The sequence below is a fragment of the Bos mutus genome, chromosome 8, assembly GCF_027580195.1.
Source record: "Bos mutus isolate GX-2022 chromosome 8, NWIPB_WYAK_1.1, whole genome shotgun sequence".
Taxonomy (NCBI): domain Eukaryota; kingdom Metazoa; phylum Chordata; class Mammalia; order Artiodactyla; family Bovidae; genus Bos; species Bos mutus.
This window is the reverse complement of record NC_091624.1, coordinates 110762693-110778423: the sequence shown is the minus strand read 5'-3', so window position 1 is coordinate 110778423 and position 15731 is coordinate 110762693. Positions and strand designations below refer to the sequence as shown.

Here is a 15731-nt window from a genome sequence, read left to right as displayed (position 1 = left end):
ATGGCAACCCACTCCACTACTCTTGCCTGAGAAATCCCATGGACAGAGGAGCCTGGCAGGCTATAGTCCATGGAGTGGCAAAGAGTCAGACACGACTGAGGGACTGACCACACACAGTCAGATAACACACCACTCAGCTGAATGGTGGCCTTACAAGTACACATGGCACTCTTCCCTGACTCTGCCAGAAGAGCCATCAGTCTCCAAAGACCTCCAGCTTTACCCTTACATAAACTATGGAAGCTGAGGTACCCCATGTCACTTTATTTCAGAGCTTGGAAATGAGAGTACAGTTCAAGGCTGCTACTGCTAAGTTGCTCTAAGTCACTTCAGTCGTGTCCGACTCTATGTGACCCCATAGACGGCAACACACCAGGCTCCCCTGTCCCTGGGATTCTCCAGGCAAGAACACTGGAGTGGGTTACCGTTTCCTTCTCCAATGCATGAAAGTGAAAAGTGAAAGTGAAGTCACTCAGTTGTGTCCGACCCTCAGCGACCACATGGACTGCAGCCTTCCAGGCTCCTCCGTCCATGGGATTTTCCAGGCAAGAGTACTGGAGTGGGTTGCCGTTGCCTTCTCCGACAGTTCAAGGCACTGAAGTGCAAAGACAAAGCTGTTGGATGTTTTGCAAATGTGAATATTCAAGGCCTTCAAGATGCAGTGTATACAGATTGAGCAGAAATAAACACAAGAAGTCAGCTTCAAACAAATCAAAAGTACAGCCTTCTTGGTGGCTCCTAGTTCACACAAGAAAAGTTAAGTGAAATACAGGCTTATTATCATTTCCCCTTTAAGCCGAAAGCCCCTTAGAGCAGAATTCTTCTATAATGCTGTAAGCCTCTCTGAATAAATACTCTTACTCTGCTATAAAAACGTTCTCAGCACCCTTCATTTGCCCTATAAATGTCTATTTTCCATCCTGCTCTCTCTGCCTTGGGAAACTGAGGCTACTTCAAAAGGGTTCTGGGGTTCTCTAGGTCCATCGGATTTGGCCAAATGAGAGCCTGGGCAAGAGACCTGAGGGGAATGAGGATGAGATCTTAGTGCCACCAGCTGTCTTCCTGGCAGGTTGCCCTGAGCCAGCTGTGCCCTCCTGCCCGCCCACCCCCACCCCCCGCCACCCTCACTAAGGCAGCTGCCCTCCCCAAGTGGCCAGCACACACAGAACCTCCCTGTGGGCCTCAAGGACCACATCTTTGCCTCGTCCCCTTAGGGAAAGTGGTGGGCTCCTTGCCCGGCATTCCTGCACTAACCTCACAGTGCCCCCTCCCTACTATACACACACCTTTGGAAAATGCTCTTCTTGCGCTGTTCTGTTTTGGGTATGTCGTTGGTTTCCTGCTGGCATCACAAGTGAAAAGATAACTCATGTAACTGACATCCTTGCTAGAGGCCCAATTCTTTGCTTTAGGGATCAAATATTGGATTTTGGAATCTCTGCCCAGGAACACCTATGTCCTGGTGGTTAGTTCTGCTTCCCTGAAACCGTGATCACCACAGACAGCTCCTGTGCCTTCCAGAGGCCCACAGACACAGATACCCAGTCCTAAGCCAGAACAGGAAAATGGAGCCTGAAGACAGACTGGTGTGGTTCACAGAGAGGCCAGTGTCCCCCGCCACCCAACAGAAACTCCACACAGACGACAAAGCCGTGAAGCAGCAAACTTCTTCAGTGTAGCGCTGACGCAACCAGGAAACCAACCCACAGAAACGACCCCAAGCCTACCTCATCAAATCTGATGTATCTGATCCTTTTCACCCACAGCTGGTGGTACGGAGCCAGCAGCAGAATTTCAAAGCAGGCAGGCACTGTGATGAGCACGCGCAAACAAGAACACTTTGAGCACTTGCCACATACAGATGTGCTTCTAAGAATATAAAAGAGAGAGTTAAAACTCCTAAATGGAGTTGCTAATAGCTCAAATATGATACTGTTTCAGAGAACATTTCACTACAGCTGCAATGTATTTTTCTGAATACTATGAAACTGCAATTTTTGTAGGTCTAAATGGTAAAATATCAGATTTGAAGTTTAAATTCTTATTTATGAGCAATCAAGGTAATAACAATAGAAGGAGTTAATTGTCACAGATTTATTTCTTCAAAATCTGACCCTGAGGTTCAGTTTAGGTTGAAAAATGTTTATTAAAAATTAACAATGATGGGGTAACTTCTCTGGTGGTCTAGTGGTTAAGACTTCACCTTCCAATGCAGGTGGTGTAAGTTTGATCCCTGGTGAGGGATCTAAGATCCCATATGCCTCACAGCCAAAAAAAAACAAAACAAAACAGAAGCAATATTGCAACACATTCAATAAAGACTTTAAAAATGGTCCACATCAAAAAAAAATCTTAAAAAAATAAATAAACAATTATGGAAGTTGGGACAGGATGTTTGTTTAGCTTTAACAATTTTCTGTGAGTTCAGTAAGGAGGAAAACTGTTTGATTTATTTAACACCAGAAGTGCATCCATAAATATAACATTTGAAACCATGACGAGCATCCTTCTCATCAAGAAAGATCAAGAAACAGTTATTCTGAATGGAAATCGGAGCTTTTACTTTTTATACTATGGGGTTTTTCAGATCATTTTCAATCCACTTATAAACCAGATGATGCCTTTTGTAAATTCAAGAAAATTACTTGTACAAAACCTTGGGGAGGTACCGCACTTCTACTGAGACAGACTTCTGAGTGCTATCATGTACGTCAGTAACCAAGACATTAGTTAGCGTGCGTCCTACCTGAGAGTTCGGGGCATCATGACAATAGTCCCAGGTGAAAACACCACACAGACTTTCCCTATTTGGCAGATTTTTGTTAAAACGATTCTCAACGGTTGCTGCCGCTTAATTGAGAAGGGCCTGATTGATAAAGAAAGAGATTCGTTTATCATGTGACAGATTTGAAGAATTGATGTTTTTGAATTATGGTGTTGGAGAAGACTCTTGAGAGTCCCTTGGACTGCAAAGAGATCAAACCAGTCCATCCTAAAGGAAATCAGTCCCAAAGTTCATTGGAAGAACTGATGCTGAAGCTGGAACTTCAACACTTTGGCCACCTGATGAGAAGAACTGACTCATTGGAAAAGACCCTGATGCTGGGAAAGATTGAAGACAGGAGAAGGGGATGACACAGGATCAAATGGTTGAATATCACTGACTGAATGGACATGAGTTTGAGCAAGCTCCAGGAACAGGTGATGGACAGGGAAGCCTGACGTGCTGTGGTCCATGAGGTTGTAAAGAGTCAGACATGACTGAGAGACTGAACTGAATCATGTGACAGAGCACCGGTAAAACCTCAGAGAAAAACAGGCTCTGTCTGAAAACACGTGCTGCTGGGGGCGGGGGCAGGGGCTTCATCACCTCTTTCTCCTCCCGTTGCCCTCATACACCGACCCACAGGCTGTCTACCAGCTGTGTGACTACGCCTGAACCTTGGTCATAGCCGCAACCTAAAGTAAAATGGGAAAAATGGCTTCATCAGAGACAGAAACAGAAAGTGTTGCCACACACGAGAAACAAACAGCTGCTCCCTGGGCAATCAAGGCTTGGAGAGAAGCCGTGAGTCTATTTAGGAGAATGGCCGAGGTGGGCTGTGGGGTGGACATGTGGTCCTTGTATTTGGGGGTGGCCTCCAGACCTCCATCTGTGAGGGATCCTCACCCCAGACCAGGCAGGTGGCAGCCAGTGGAATCTGAGTATGTGCAAACCCACACATATCTCTCTACTTCATACTTTATGCCCCTAGAAAGTTTCACCTAGATTAAAATGTAAACTTTAAAACATAAGCATAAAGATACTAGAAAGTGAACAATTTCACATATTTTCATATATTTGAGCACACACATGGCAAAGCTAAATGGAAATACTGATAAATCTGACTACACAAATATTAACAAAATACCATTAATACAGTTGCAAGATAGTAAAAAGACAAAATGACACAGGTATATTGATTATAATTTGGAGAGAAAAAGAAATATACTTATTACATACAGTTCTGGCCAATCATAAAAAGGGAATTCCCCTTCACTAAAAGAAAAAGAAAATGGGCAGATTTCATGAACAAGTAGCTCATGAATAAAGAAACATCAATGCCCAGAAATCATATGGGAAGACTCTCCGGTCAGTAATCACAGAAATTCAGATTTAATATGAGATGGAAATTTTTTATCAGCATGGAAATAAAATTTTAAAATCATAGGAATGTTGTTAAAAAATAATAGAATATATACTTCCATACACTTCCAGAGGGAATAAAAATAGATTTAAACTTTTAGAAGAGTAATTTGGCTTCTACACTTTTGTTTTCTAAAACTTTTAGAAAAGGAATATGTACTGTGTTGAATTACCAATTCCACTTCCGGCAAGCTTAATTTTTCTTGATGTATTTTTTATTAATTTCTTACTATGAACACTTACTGCTTTCACAAGTGTGAAAAATGGAAAGCTACAGTAAAAACTAAAGTGCTAATTTCATTTAACATGTTGATCAATCTGGTTCTGAGTCTGACCCTAAGTCACTCAACACTACATTTTCCTATAAACATCAATAAAATGGAGTGAGATCTCATTTTAATCTGTAGAATCAAAGTTATGTCAACTAACTCTGCCTTTCTTAAGAGTAATCACATTAAAAACAAGGGGTTGTAAATGAGGATATGCAAACTTATACTTCCTGGAAATCAAACTTTCATCTAAATAACAAAGATTTTGTTGTTAAGTTTTACTTTAGGTGGTTCTAGCCATAAAACAAATATGGCAAAACCACTGGGCGTGAGGAACAGGCCAGGAACTGACGCCCGAGAGCAGACTAGATACTCCCCATGGAGGGCAGAGGTGATGTGGGGTCCTTAGTGACTCCACACTGCCCAGCAAAATGGAGGTGCCTCGCTCAGTTACAGCAAAAAGCTGAATGAAAAGGCTGCAAGTCCAGACTCTCCCTCACAACCCTCCAAGGAGAGTGTTACTTTAGGCTCTCAAACTGGAAGGAGAAAGCACAGAAGATAAAGTAACACTCACGGAACAGAACAGACTGGTGGTTGGTGCAGATGGTGGGGGGGGGGCGGGGCAGGGGAAAGTGGGAAGGGGTCAAAAGGTACAAAATTCCAGTTGTAAGTCAGTCCTGGATGTAATAGTGACTATTCCTAATAACACTGTATACCTGAACAACATTGTGTACCTGAAAGCTGCCAAGAGTGTAGTCCAAAGTTCTCATCACAAGGGGGAAAAAGGTATAACTGTATGAGGTGATTCATGGTAACTAGAATTATTGTAGTGATCACGTCACAATATACACCATTACTGACCTTTATGGTGTATACCCAAAATTAATATGTTACATGTCAATTTTACCTCAATAAAAATTGAAAAAATAAAATGGAAAAAAAATAAAGTGGAGTAATCTACCAGATGACCATGGGCTTATTTCTAAAAAGGAGGTTCAGGAGTAAATGAGAAAACTTACTTTATTGTTACCTTAGTCAGGGCCACATCCACGAGCACCCCCTTGTCACCTGGGAACAACCCCCAGCCCTGGGATGTACCTTGGTGGGGGCCGCATACACGACCACCCCCTCATTGCCCTCATGCAGCACCCTCTCCATGCAGTAGTAGGAGGCTTAGGTCTTCCCAGAGGACTTTGGGGCTGAGATAACTGCAGACTTGTTCTTGTCCATGATGTCCAGGAGCTCTTGCTGCAGATTCAGAGCACTGTCACGTCAGCACCAGGTGCAGCAACAGCAAAACCAGTACGTGAAGACACCCCCCTCATAATTCCCTTCTAATGCCACCAGGGCAGGTGTGGGCTCTAGCAGCTTGTTTCCCTTGGGGGTCGGTGCCACACTGGGCCCCTCCCCCAAGCAAGCGACCATTAAGAGCAACTGTCAACCAGCCACCAGTGTGGTCCTTCTTGGCAATTGGTCATGGCCCCCCCCCCCACCTCTTGTGTGTAAAAGGAGTCTGAACTGGAACTGAGGGAGATGGTTTTCTGAGACACTAGTCTGCCGTCTTCTGGGTCTGCTGGCTTTCTGATTAAAATTCTTATCCCAACAACTTGCCTCCCGACTTACTGACTTGCCGCAAGCAGAGCGAGCTTGGGCCAGTAACACTGTGCCGCAAAGCAGTGGTTGGGAGCTGAAAACACGCCAAGAGATCCTAGAGAACTTGTGAGGAGCTCACTGCCTCTCCCAGCAGAGAGGACCACAGTGCTTTTGAGCATACAAAGGTGGGCTTTGTGTGAAAAATGGAGACTGAGTCAGAACAAGTCTGATGACTTGTCATTAAGTGCACCTTGGCTTAGAGAAATGAAGACCTAAGAATATGTATTTTTGTGAGGGTGAAAAAGTAGCTGAATAGAAAAAAAAAATCAATAATTAGCATTTTACTACTTATCTTCTCCTTTGTAAAAAGAAGAATGGCCCTACTTTAGAGGGCCTGTGGGTCCTTCATTAAAACAGATTCTCATCCTTCAGCCTGCACTTTCATTCATCAAAATGATGACTCATCAAAGGATAGAGAGACCATGTGATGGGCAGAAGACACAATAGTCCTCCAAAGCCCACCCTACTCGCTATCTGAATCCAAGTCCACTCTGGGCTGCACCTCAGAGCGAAGGCAGCATCAGCAGTGTGGTGTCTGTAGGATTCCTGGAAGCCCTCGGCAGCCCCAGGCCTGCCCTCAGGCAGGAAGGACCTGGGCCCCGCTCCAAGCAGCAGCAGAGAGCCTGTGGGCGACCAGCACTGCCAGCACCAACACAAGGAGGACAAAGTCGGATGCTGGTGAGACAGCCTGTGAGAGTGAACCTCTGAAATGGCTCTCTTGTAGGTAAGCATGTTTAATTCATAAGGTTGGACCAATGCAGAAACGCGTCCTTTTATTCCTAATTTTATATCCATCAATATTATTCTTACACATATTTATAGAAAAGCAGTTACTATGGTCCCAGATATCGGCTGTAAATACCTAAATGACTGTCTATACTGTTTAACCTCCCTGAATCTCTGTACACTTTTCTGTATTTACACAGGAACCCTACTGACTCAGGGGAACCTTGGAGGCTGCTCCATATGATACAGTCGGAACTTCAAAGACACACATGTGAATCCACCAGAACACCTCCAAGAAGATGGTCCACTTACAAAAGTGGATGATATGGAAAATTCACTTTCTTTAAGTGGGAAAAAGTTCACATTTGACATTTCCTGTGGCAGTTTTAAATGACATGATTCAATATTAAGAATTTCATGCCAAACATGATATGAAGAACTACAATCATGAGTAGCTTCTGAGATCAGATTTAATTATACAATAGAAAATTCAGGCATTACCTGCCAGTTGTCAGGAACAAAGTCCTGAACTCTGGGGTCTGGATCTTTCCTCTCTTCATGCACCAGATGGTGGCCCATGAACTGCAGCTAAAACCGGGCTGGCCCAAGGCCCACTGTGAGTATTTGTCCTTTTTCTTCTCTTTTATGCCCTTTCCTGTGACCTGTATTAGTTTAAAAGCCCAACTTGAAAGTGATTTTAAACTTTAACATCATTTAAGTGATCAAAATTATTTATTTTATTTTTAAAATAAAATGACTGAAAACTAATTTTTATCAGAAAAGCATTTTACCATCTTTGAAATTTTGAAGTATTTATTGAAAAAATCTTCTACCATCTAAATCATTATCTTAACTAAGAGTAAATAGCAGACATCAAGATTTTCAAATACCCATCACAGTACTTGAGCTACAATCTGATACAAAGACAACTGAACAATCACAATATAGCTTTTAGTGTTCTCCTAGAATTAAACACAGGACTAGTTTTAAGGGTCTGCAGAGACTATCTAATATTCAATTTGCTTGTCCAGAGAAGCATTTGTAAAATGTTCCAGTTCTAGGTTACTTGGAGAAGGAAATGGCACCCCACTCTAGTACTCTTGCTTGGAAAATCCCATGGATGGAGAAGCCTGGTAGGCTACAGTCCATGGAGTCGCAAAGAGTTGGACACGACTGAGCGACTTCACTTTCACTTTCACTTTTCAGGTTGGGGCATCTGGATTACTAATAATGATTAAGAACTTGAAGCTAGTATTTTCAATAGAAAAAGTCTGCCAGGAGGTGACTGTACAAGACACTTTCTGTACACCTAACAGCTGCTCTATTAAAATGGAGCTCTTCTGAAAACATCACGCACTGGATGCAAAGAACTCGCCAGCTCCTTGAACCCTGAACACCGCAGGCACCTGGCTATGAGTTGCCGGTCTGCCTCCTGCCGAAGCTCTGGGTATTTTTCCATCACAGAGCAGATCCTTTTCACCATCTGCACAGCTATACTTAAGTCTTCGTGGTTTCACCTTGGTAAAGAATATACGACAAAACTGTTTTAAAAGGCTATCAAAAATAACAAATGTTTGATTATCCAAGATTAGTCACTTGGCCAGTCAACCTGTCCCAATTAAACTCACTATTTACTCAGAATTAATGGAGGTTTTGGAATACAGAAAACTCAATAAAATTAAAATGCAGCTATATACACTCCATCACCCTCCATGGATAATTGAGAGGTAGCCATGTAAGTGTTGGAGAAAAAGAAAAATCTTGTAGTTCATGACAAAAATAAGGTCATTAAAACCCAAATTGGTCTAAGTTCAGAGGAACACAAATCTTTCTCCAATTAGTATTTCCATGCCTTCTCTACTATATTCAAAGAAAAATACTGAGATAACTTTAACAATCTGGCTAAAACTTGGCAAGATGTATTGAATCCTAACAGTGACCAGACATAAATATGTGGTGTAAACATTAAAGCCTTTAATTCAACGGGTCTGTAACCCCACTGGACCCAGACTTGGCTAATTCCTCTCCTGTTTTTAGGTCACAGACATACTCTCTCTTCCTCCCCACAGCTGGCTTTTTCATACTTCACATTTAGGGCTGTTTTGATCCCCTCTTTCTTCCAATCAACCTACACTTTATTTACAAACATTACCAAACACTTACCAATGCTATAAAGGCTACAAAAGAGCTTTAACATGGATTCTCCTTGCAGCCCCCGCTGCCCCAGGGAGTAAGCCACTGCTAATCCTGCTCTCTTTCACAGCCACCATCTGCAAATCCTGACACAGCCTCTTAATTAGAGCGATGCCAGAGACCAAGCCTTGTGCTTTTTGCTGTGGCAAGGTCCTCAGGAAAGACTGACTTTGCAGGTAGGATGGAAGTTAGTATAGAATGTCGGGGAGTGACCATGTGCTTCGTGGATTCACGTGTGGAGACGATCAAAACAGATCAGTGAGATTCACTCGGAAGAACAGTCAGTTGGTGGCGTACTGGCCCCTGGTCATGTCATCTGCCACCAACTTGCATGTCTCTACCCAGCTGTGTCTCTCCCTCATCTGCTTCTTTCTACCTCTGCTTTTCGTTTCTCCTGTCTACTGTGGCAGTTGTAAAGTAGCACATAGAAACTCAGCATGCCAGGCAAACGCGGCGGGAGTTTTGCCCAAAGAGAAATGTTTTCTCTTCACACCTCAGAGACAGATGACAGGCTCTTCTTGGGAGTCCAGCTGCCCTGTGGGTCCCCTTCCATGCCCACGATTCTCTAAATAGCTGTCAACTCTGGGAATCGATTTTAATTTTTTATTGAAGTGTAGTTGATTTATAATGTTGTGCTAATTTCTCCTGTAGAGCAGTGACTCAGCTACAAATACATTCTTTTCCATTATGGTTTATCACTGGATACTGACTATAGTTCCCTGTGCTCAACAGCAGGACCTTGCTGTTTATCCACCCTACATATACTAGTTCGTATCTACTTTTTTTAATTTAAATTTATTTATTTTAATTGGAGGCTAATTACTTTACAATATTGTATTGGTTTTGCCATACATCAACATGCATCCGCCACGGGTGCCATGTGTTCCCACCCTGAACCCCCCTCCCACCCCCCACCCCGTACATCCCTCTGGGTCATCCCAGTGCACCAGCCCCAAGCTTCCTGTATCCTGCATCAAACCTGGACTGGCGATTCGTTTCTTATATGATATTATACATGTTTCAATGCCACTCTCCCAAATCATCCCACCCTCTCCCTCTCCCACAGAGTCCAAAAGACTGTTCTATACATCTATGTCTCTTTTGCTGTCTCACATACAGGGTTATCGTTACCATTTTTCTAAATTCCATATATATGCGTTAGTATACTGTATTGGTGTTTTTCTTTCTGGCTTACTTCATTCTGTATAATAGGCTCCAGTTTCATCCACTTCATTAGCACTGATTCAACTGTATTCTTTTTAATGGCTGAGTAATATTCCATTGTGTATATGTACCACAGCTTTCTTATCCATTCATCTGCTGATGGACATCTAGGTTGCTTCCATGTCCTGGCTATTATAAACAGTGCTGCAATGAACACTGGGGTACACGTGTCTCTTTCAATTCTGGTTTCCTCTGTGTGTATGCCCAGCAGTGGGATTGCTGGGTCATAAGGCAGTTCTATTTCCAGTTTTTTAAGGAATCTCCACACTGTTCTCCATAGTGGCTGTACTAGTTTGCATTCCCACCAACAGTGTACGATGGTTCCCTTTTCTCCACACACTCTCCAGCATTTATTGCTTGTAGACTTTTGGATCACAGCCATTCTGACTGGCATGAAATGGTACCTCATTGTGGTTTTAATTTGCATTTCTCTGATAATGAGTGATGTTGAGCATCTTTTCATGTGTTTGTTAGCCATCTGTATGTCTTCTTTGGAGAAATGTCTATTTAGTTCTTTGGCCCATTTTTTGATTGGGTCATTTATTTCTCTGGAATTGAGCTGCAGGAGTTGCTTGTGTATTTTTGAGATTAGTTGTTTGTCAGTTGCTTCATTTGCTATTATTTTCTCCCATTCTGAAGGCTGTCTTTTCACTTTGCTTATAGTTTCCTTTGTTGTGCAGAAGCTTTTAATTTTAATTAGGTCCCATTTGTTTATTTTTGCTTTTATTTCCAATATTCTGGGAGGTGGGTCATAGAGGATCCTGCTGTGATTTATGTTAGAGAGTGTTTTGCCTATGTTCTCCTCTAGGAGTTTTATAGTTTCTGGTCTTATGTTTAGATCTTTAATCCATTTTGAGTTCATATCTACTAATCCTAAACTTCCACCCCATCCCTCCCACTCTCCCCCATGGCACCCAGAAGCCTGTTCTCTATGTTGGTGAGTCTGTTTCTGTTTTCTAGGTAAGTTCATCAGTGTTGTATTTTAGATTCCACATATAAGCAATGAGGAATGGATTTTAATTTGCTTATGAATGTGTTCTATCTTTGCTATTGGGCCCTCTCTGAGACTTCATTGTTCATCAATAAAAGGGGTAATAATACTTGGCATGGCAAATCACTTCAGTACTCTTGCCTGGGAAATCCCATGGACAGAGGAGCCTGGCAGGCTACAGTCCACGGGGTTGAAAAGAGTCAGACATGACTGAAGTAAGTGAGCTTCAGTCATGTCTGACTGAAGCTTCTTTCTCAATAAGAAAGTATGTAAGCCTTTAGTAAGAGATGAGTAGATAATTTACAAAAGAAAGACAAATATTGATAAAAGTGTCCAACCTCTTTAGTAATAAAGATGATGAGATAGCATATTTTTACTTTCAAATTAGCAAAGTATATCTTAAGGTTAATAGCACTGGAAATCTGGAGAAGGAAATGGCAACCCACTCCAGTGTTCTTGCCTGGAGAATCCCAGGGACGGGGGAGCCTGGTGGGCTGCCGTCTATGGGGTTGCACAGAGTCGGACACGACTGAAGCGACTTAGCAGCAGCAGCAGCACTGGAAATCACAGGGTAAGTCTGTGGATCACAGGATAACTCTTCCATTTTGCCAAGGAGGACAAATAGGTACAGAGTTACTGCAAAGACATTTAGCAATATGATGCTTTTGAACTGTGGTGTTGGAGAAGACTCTTGAGAGTCCCTTGGACTTCAAGGAGGTCCAACCAGTCCATCCTAAAGGAAATCAGTCCTGGGTGTTCATTGGAAGGTCTGATGCTAAATCTGAAACTCCAATACTTTGGCCACCTCATGTGAAGAGTTGACTCATTGGAAAAGACCATGATGCTGGGAGGGATTGGGGGCAGGAGGAGAAGGGGACAACAGAGGATGAGATGGCTGGAGGGCATCATCAACTCGATGGACATGGGTTTGGGTGGACTCCCGGAGTTGTTGATGTACAGAGAGGCCTGGTGTGCTGCAATTCATAGGGTCACAAAGAGTCGGACATGACTGAGCGACTGAACTGAACTGAACTGAATGATTACCATAAGCATGTTGATACTTTTGGATTGACTATTCAAGTTCCAGGTATGTAGGTTAGTGAGCTATACAAAATGTGTACAAAGATTTATGCTCCAAGACATTCAAGTTTTTTGTTAAAGCCAGTTTTCAAACAATTAAATATTCAGCATTAGAGAGCTATCACACATCCATAAAAATAAATTTTTAAATAAATAAAATTTTAGAATTTTTTGACAATCAGCAAAAGTGGTCTATTAAAGTCTATTATTAATATATTTGTCTGTTAGTTAATATTATTTTGTGTGTGTGTGTGTGTGTGCTCAGTCATGTCCAACTCTTTGCAACCCCATGGACTGTAGCCCACCAGGCTGCTCTGTCCATGCAATTTCCCAGGCAGGAATCCTGGAGTGGGTTGTCAGTTCCTCCTCCAGGGAATCTTGTCCACCCAGGGATAGAACCCATGTCTCTTGTGTCTCCTGAATTGGCAGGTGCATTCTTTACCATTATAGTGATATTAATTTCCCAGTTTGACAAATGTGCCTTCATTATATTAGATGTTGACTTTAGGGAAAGCTGAGTGAGATGTATACGGAAACTCTACTATTATTGCATATTTCTTAATAATTAAACAATTCATTCAAATAAGAAGCCTTTTTTAAAGCTTCAGTACTTCTTCCATCATAGTTTTCCATTTTAAATTTCCAAAAAGACGTCCTAAAGCTAAAGCTTGGCATTCCTCCAGTTCCTCCATCAGTGCCTTACAAGCATTCTCAATGTTCTTTTCATTCTGCGAAAGGAAGGCAAATCACATAAATAAAACATTCCATTACTCTCCAATTATAGAAAATCATATATTGAAGATAATATTGTTACAATATATTTCTAAGTAAAAAAAAAAATACACTAGTGTAATTCAGTTCACTCACTCAGTTGTGTCTGACTCTTCGCAATCCCATGGACTACAGCACACGAGGCTTCCCTGTCCATCACCAACTTCTGGAGCTTGCTCAAACTCGTGTCCACCAAGTTGGTGATGCCATCCAACCATCTAATCCTCTGTCATCCTGTTCTTCTCCTGCCATCAATCTTTCCCAGCATCAGGGTCTTTTCCAATGAGTCAGCTCTTCACATCAGGTGACCAGAGAATTGGAATTTCAGCTTCAGCATCAGTCCTTCCAATGAATATTCAGGACTGATTTCCTTTAGGATGGACCGGTTGGATCTCCTTGCAGTCCGAGGGACTCTCAAGAGTCTTCTCCAACACCACAGTTCAAAAGCATCAATTCTTAGGTGCTCAGCTTTCTTTATAGTCCAACTCTCATATCCATACATGACTACTGGAAAAACCATAGCTTTGACTAGATGGACCTTTGTCAGCAAAGTAATGTCTCTGTTTTTAATATGCTGTCTAAGTTGATCATAGCCTTTCTTCCAAGGAGCAAGCATCTTTTAATTTCACGGCTGCAGTGATTTTGGAGCCCAAGAAAATAAAGCCTCTCACTATCTCCATTGTTTCCCCATCTATTTGCCATGAAGTGAAAGGAGTGGATGTCATGATCTTCGTTTTCTGAATGTTGAGTTTTAGGCACCTTTTTCACTCTCCTCTTTCACTTTCATCAAGAAGGTCTTTAGTTCTTCACTTTCTGCCATAAGGTTGGTGTCATCTGTGTATCTGAAGTTATTTATATTTCTCCTGGCAATCCTGATTCCAGCTTGTGCTTCATCCAGCCCAGCATTTTTGTATGACGTACTCTGCATATAAGTTAAATTATCAGGGTGACGATATACAGCCTTGACATATTCTTTTCCTGATTTGGAACCAGTCTGTTGTTCCATGTCCAGTTCTAACTATTGCTTCCTGACCTGCATACAGATTTCTCAGGAGGCAGGTAAGGTGGTCTGGTATTCCCATCTCTTTCACAATTTTCCACAGTTTATTGTGATCCACACAGTCAAAGGCTTTGGCATAGTCAGTAAAGCAAAACCAGATGATTTTCTGGAACTGTTTTGATGATCCAGCAGATATTGGCAATTTGATCTCTGGTTCCTCTGCCTTTTCTAAATCCAGCTTGAACATCTGGAATTTCACGTTTCACATACTTTTGAAGCCTGGCTTGGAGAATTTTGAGCATTACTTTGTTAGCGTGTAAGGTGAGTGCAATTGGGCGGTAATTTGAACATTCTTTGGCATTGCCTTTCTTTGGGATTGGAATGAAAACTGACCTTTTCCAGTCCTGTGGCCACTGCTGAGTTTTCCAAATTTGGTGACATATTGACTGCAGTACTTAACAGCATCATCTTTTAGGATTTTAAATAGCTCAACTGGAATTCCATCACCTCCACTAGCTTTATTCTCAGTGATGCTTCCTAAGGCCCAAATGTAATTATGGAGTATTAACAATGTTTTTAAAGCCTGCCAAACAGCACTAGTTTGTTTTCACCAAATTAATCTTTGTCTAGACCCATTTCGTTTTTTAACAACATTCTTCTTTCTTCTTTCTTTTCAGTCGCTCAGTCGTGTCCGACTCTTTGCGACCCCATGAATCGCAGCATGCCAGGTCTCCCTGTCCATAACAACATTATGATGGTATAATTAACATGATAGAAAATCCACTCACTCTAAGGGTACAACTCAATGGCTTTTGGTAAATTTACAAAACTGTGTACAATCACTGTCACAATCTAATTTTAGAACATCTTCAACATCTCAAGAAGAAACTATTTACCCATTTAATGCAATATATTATATTAGAAAAAATTCAAACATAAGCAGAGAGAACAGCATAATCCGCACCCAGGTAATAAGCATCCAGCCACAGCCATTAACATATCATTTTATGTGCATTTCACATAGTCCTCAAAGTGATCAATGAGATAACCTCTGTAAGATGAGTGTTCACATAAATTATTTTACCAAAAATAAATCCTCCTTTAAAAAATACTGTTCTTATGGAAAGTTTAGTAAGGAAATTTTGTTAGGACTCTTTAAACTCAGATTCAGAAATTGCACTAACAGAATAAAATGAGATGTACTGATTATACGAATCCTTATCACTATAAAATTTTTTTAATTAAAAACAGAACCCAAGGCTGTTCCTGCTCACTGCAGGCACCTAGAGCTAGAAATAGTTCAGCGACTGAAGCTCTAATGGAAGAATAGTAAACTATCTTATGACGGGCGTCTCCAACGTCCAGAGGGGTATGGCCCCAAACTCAAAAAAAGTAAGACATTTTAATTGACTCAAAAATCATTTTGATGATATGTAGAATTATCTTCATATTCTAAATTCACTATAAGTAGTGAAAATTAGACAGAAGCCAGATTTCTAAAATTGGTGAGCATTTTTTGAACTCTCAAAAGTATATTACAGTCATTACCAATTTTACCAATACAGCAAAATAATAAGATCACAGGATTAAAATTCTAAATAATTTGAAAATTCTGTTAATGATTTTCTGTTAGGAAAT

At 41.5% G+C, this 15731-nt stretch overlaps 1 protein-coding gene across 1 annotated transcript in view; it reads right to left on the bottom strand.

Annotated features, from left to right (window-relative positions):
- The window catches only part of LOC102270938 (DExD/H-box helicase 60), a 135120-nt gene that overhangs the window by 40580 nt on the left and 78809 nt on the right, over positions 1 to 15731 (bottom strand). The window contains 6 exon segments of the mRNA XM_070374953.1: positions 1728 to 1838; positions 2747 to 2866; positions 5554 to 5703; positions 7336 to 7484; positions 8188 to 8337; positions 13026 to 13050. Coding sequence (XP_070231054.1) covers positions 1728 to 1838; positions 2747 to 2866; positions 5554 to 5703; positions 7336 to 7484; positions 8188 to 8337; positions 13026 to 13050 — 705 coding nt within the window.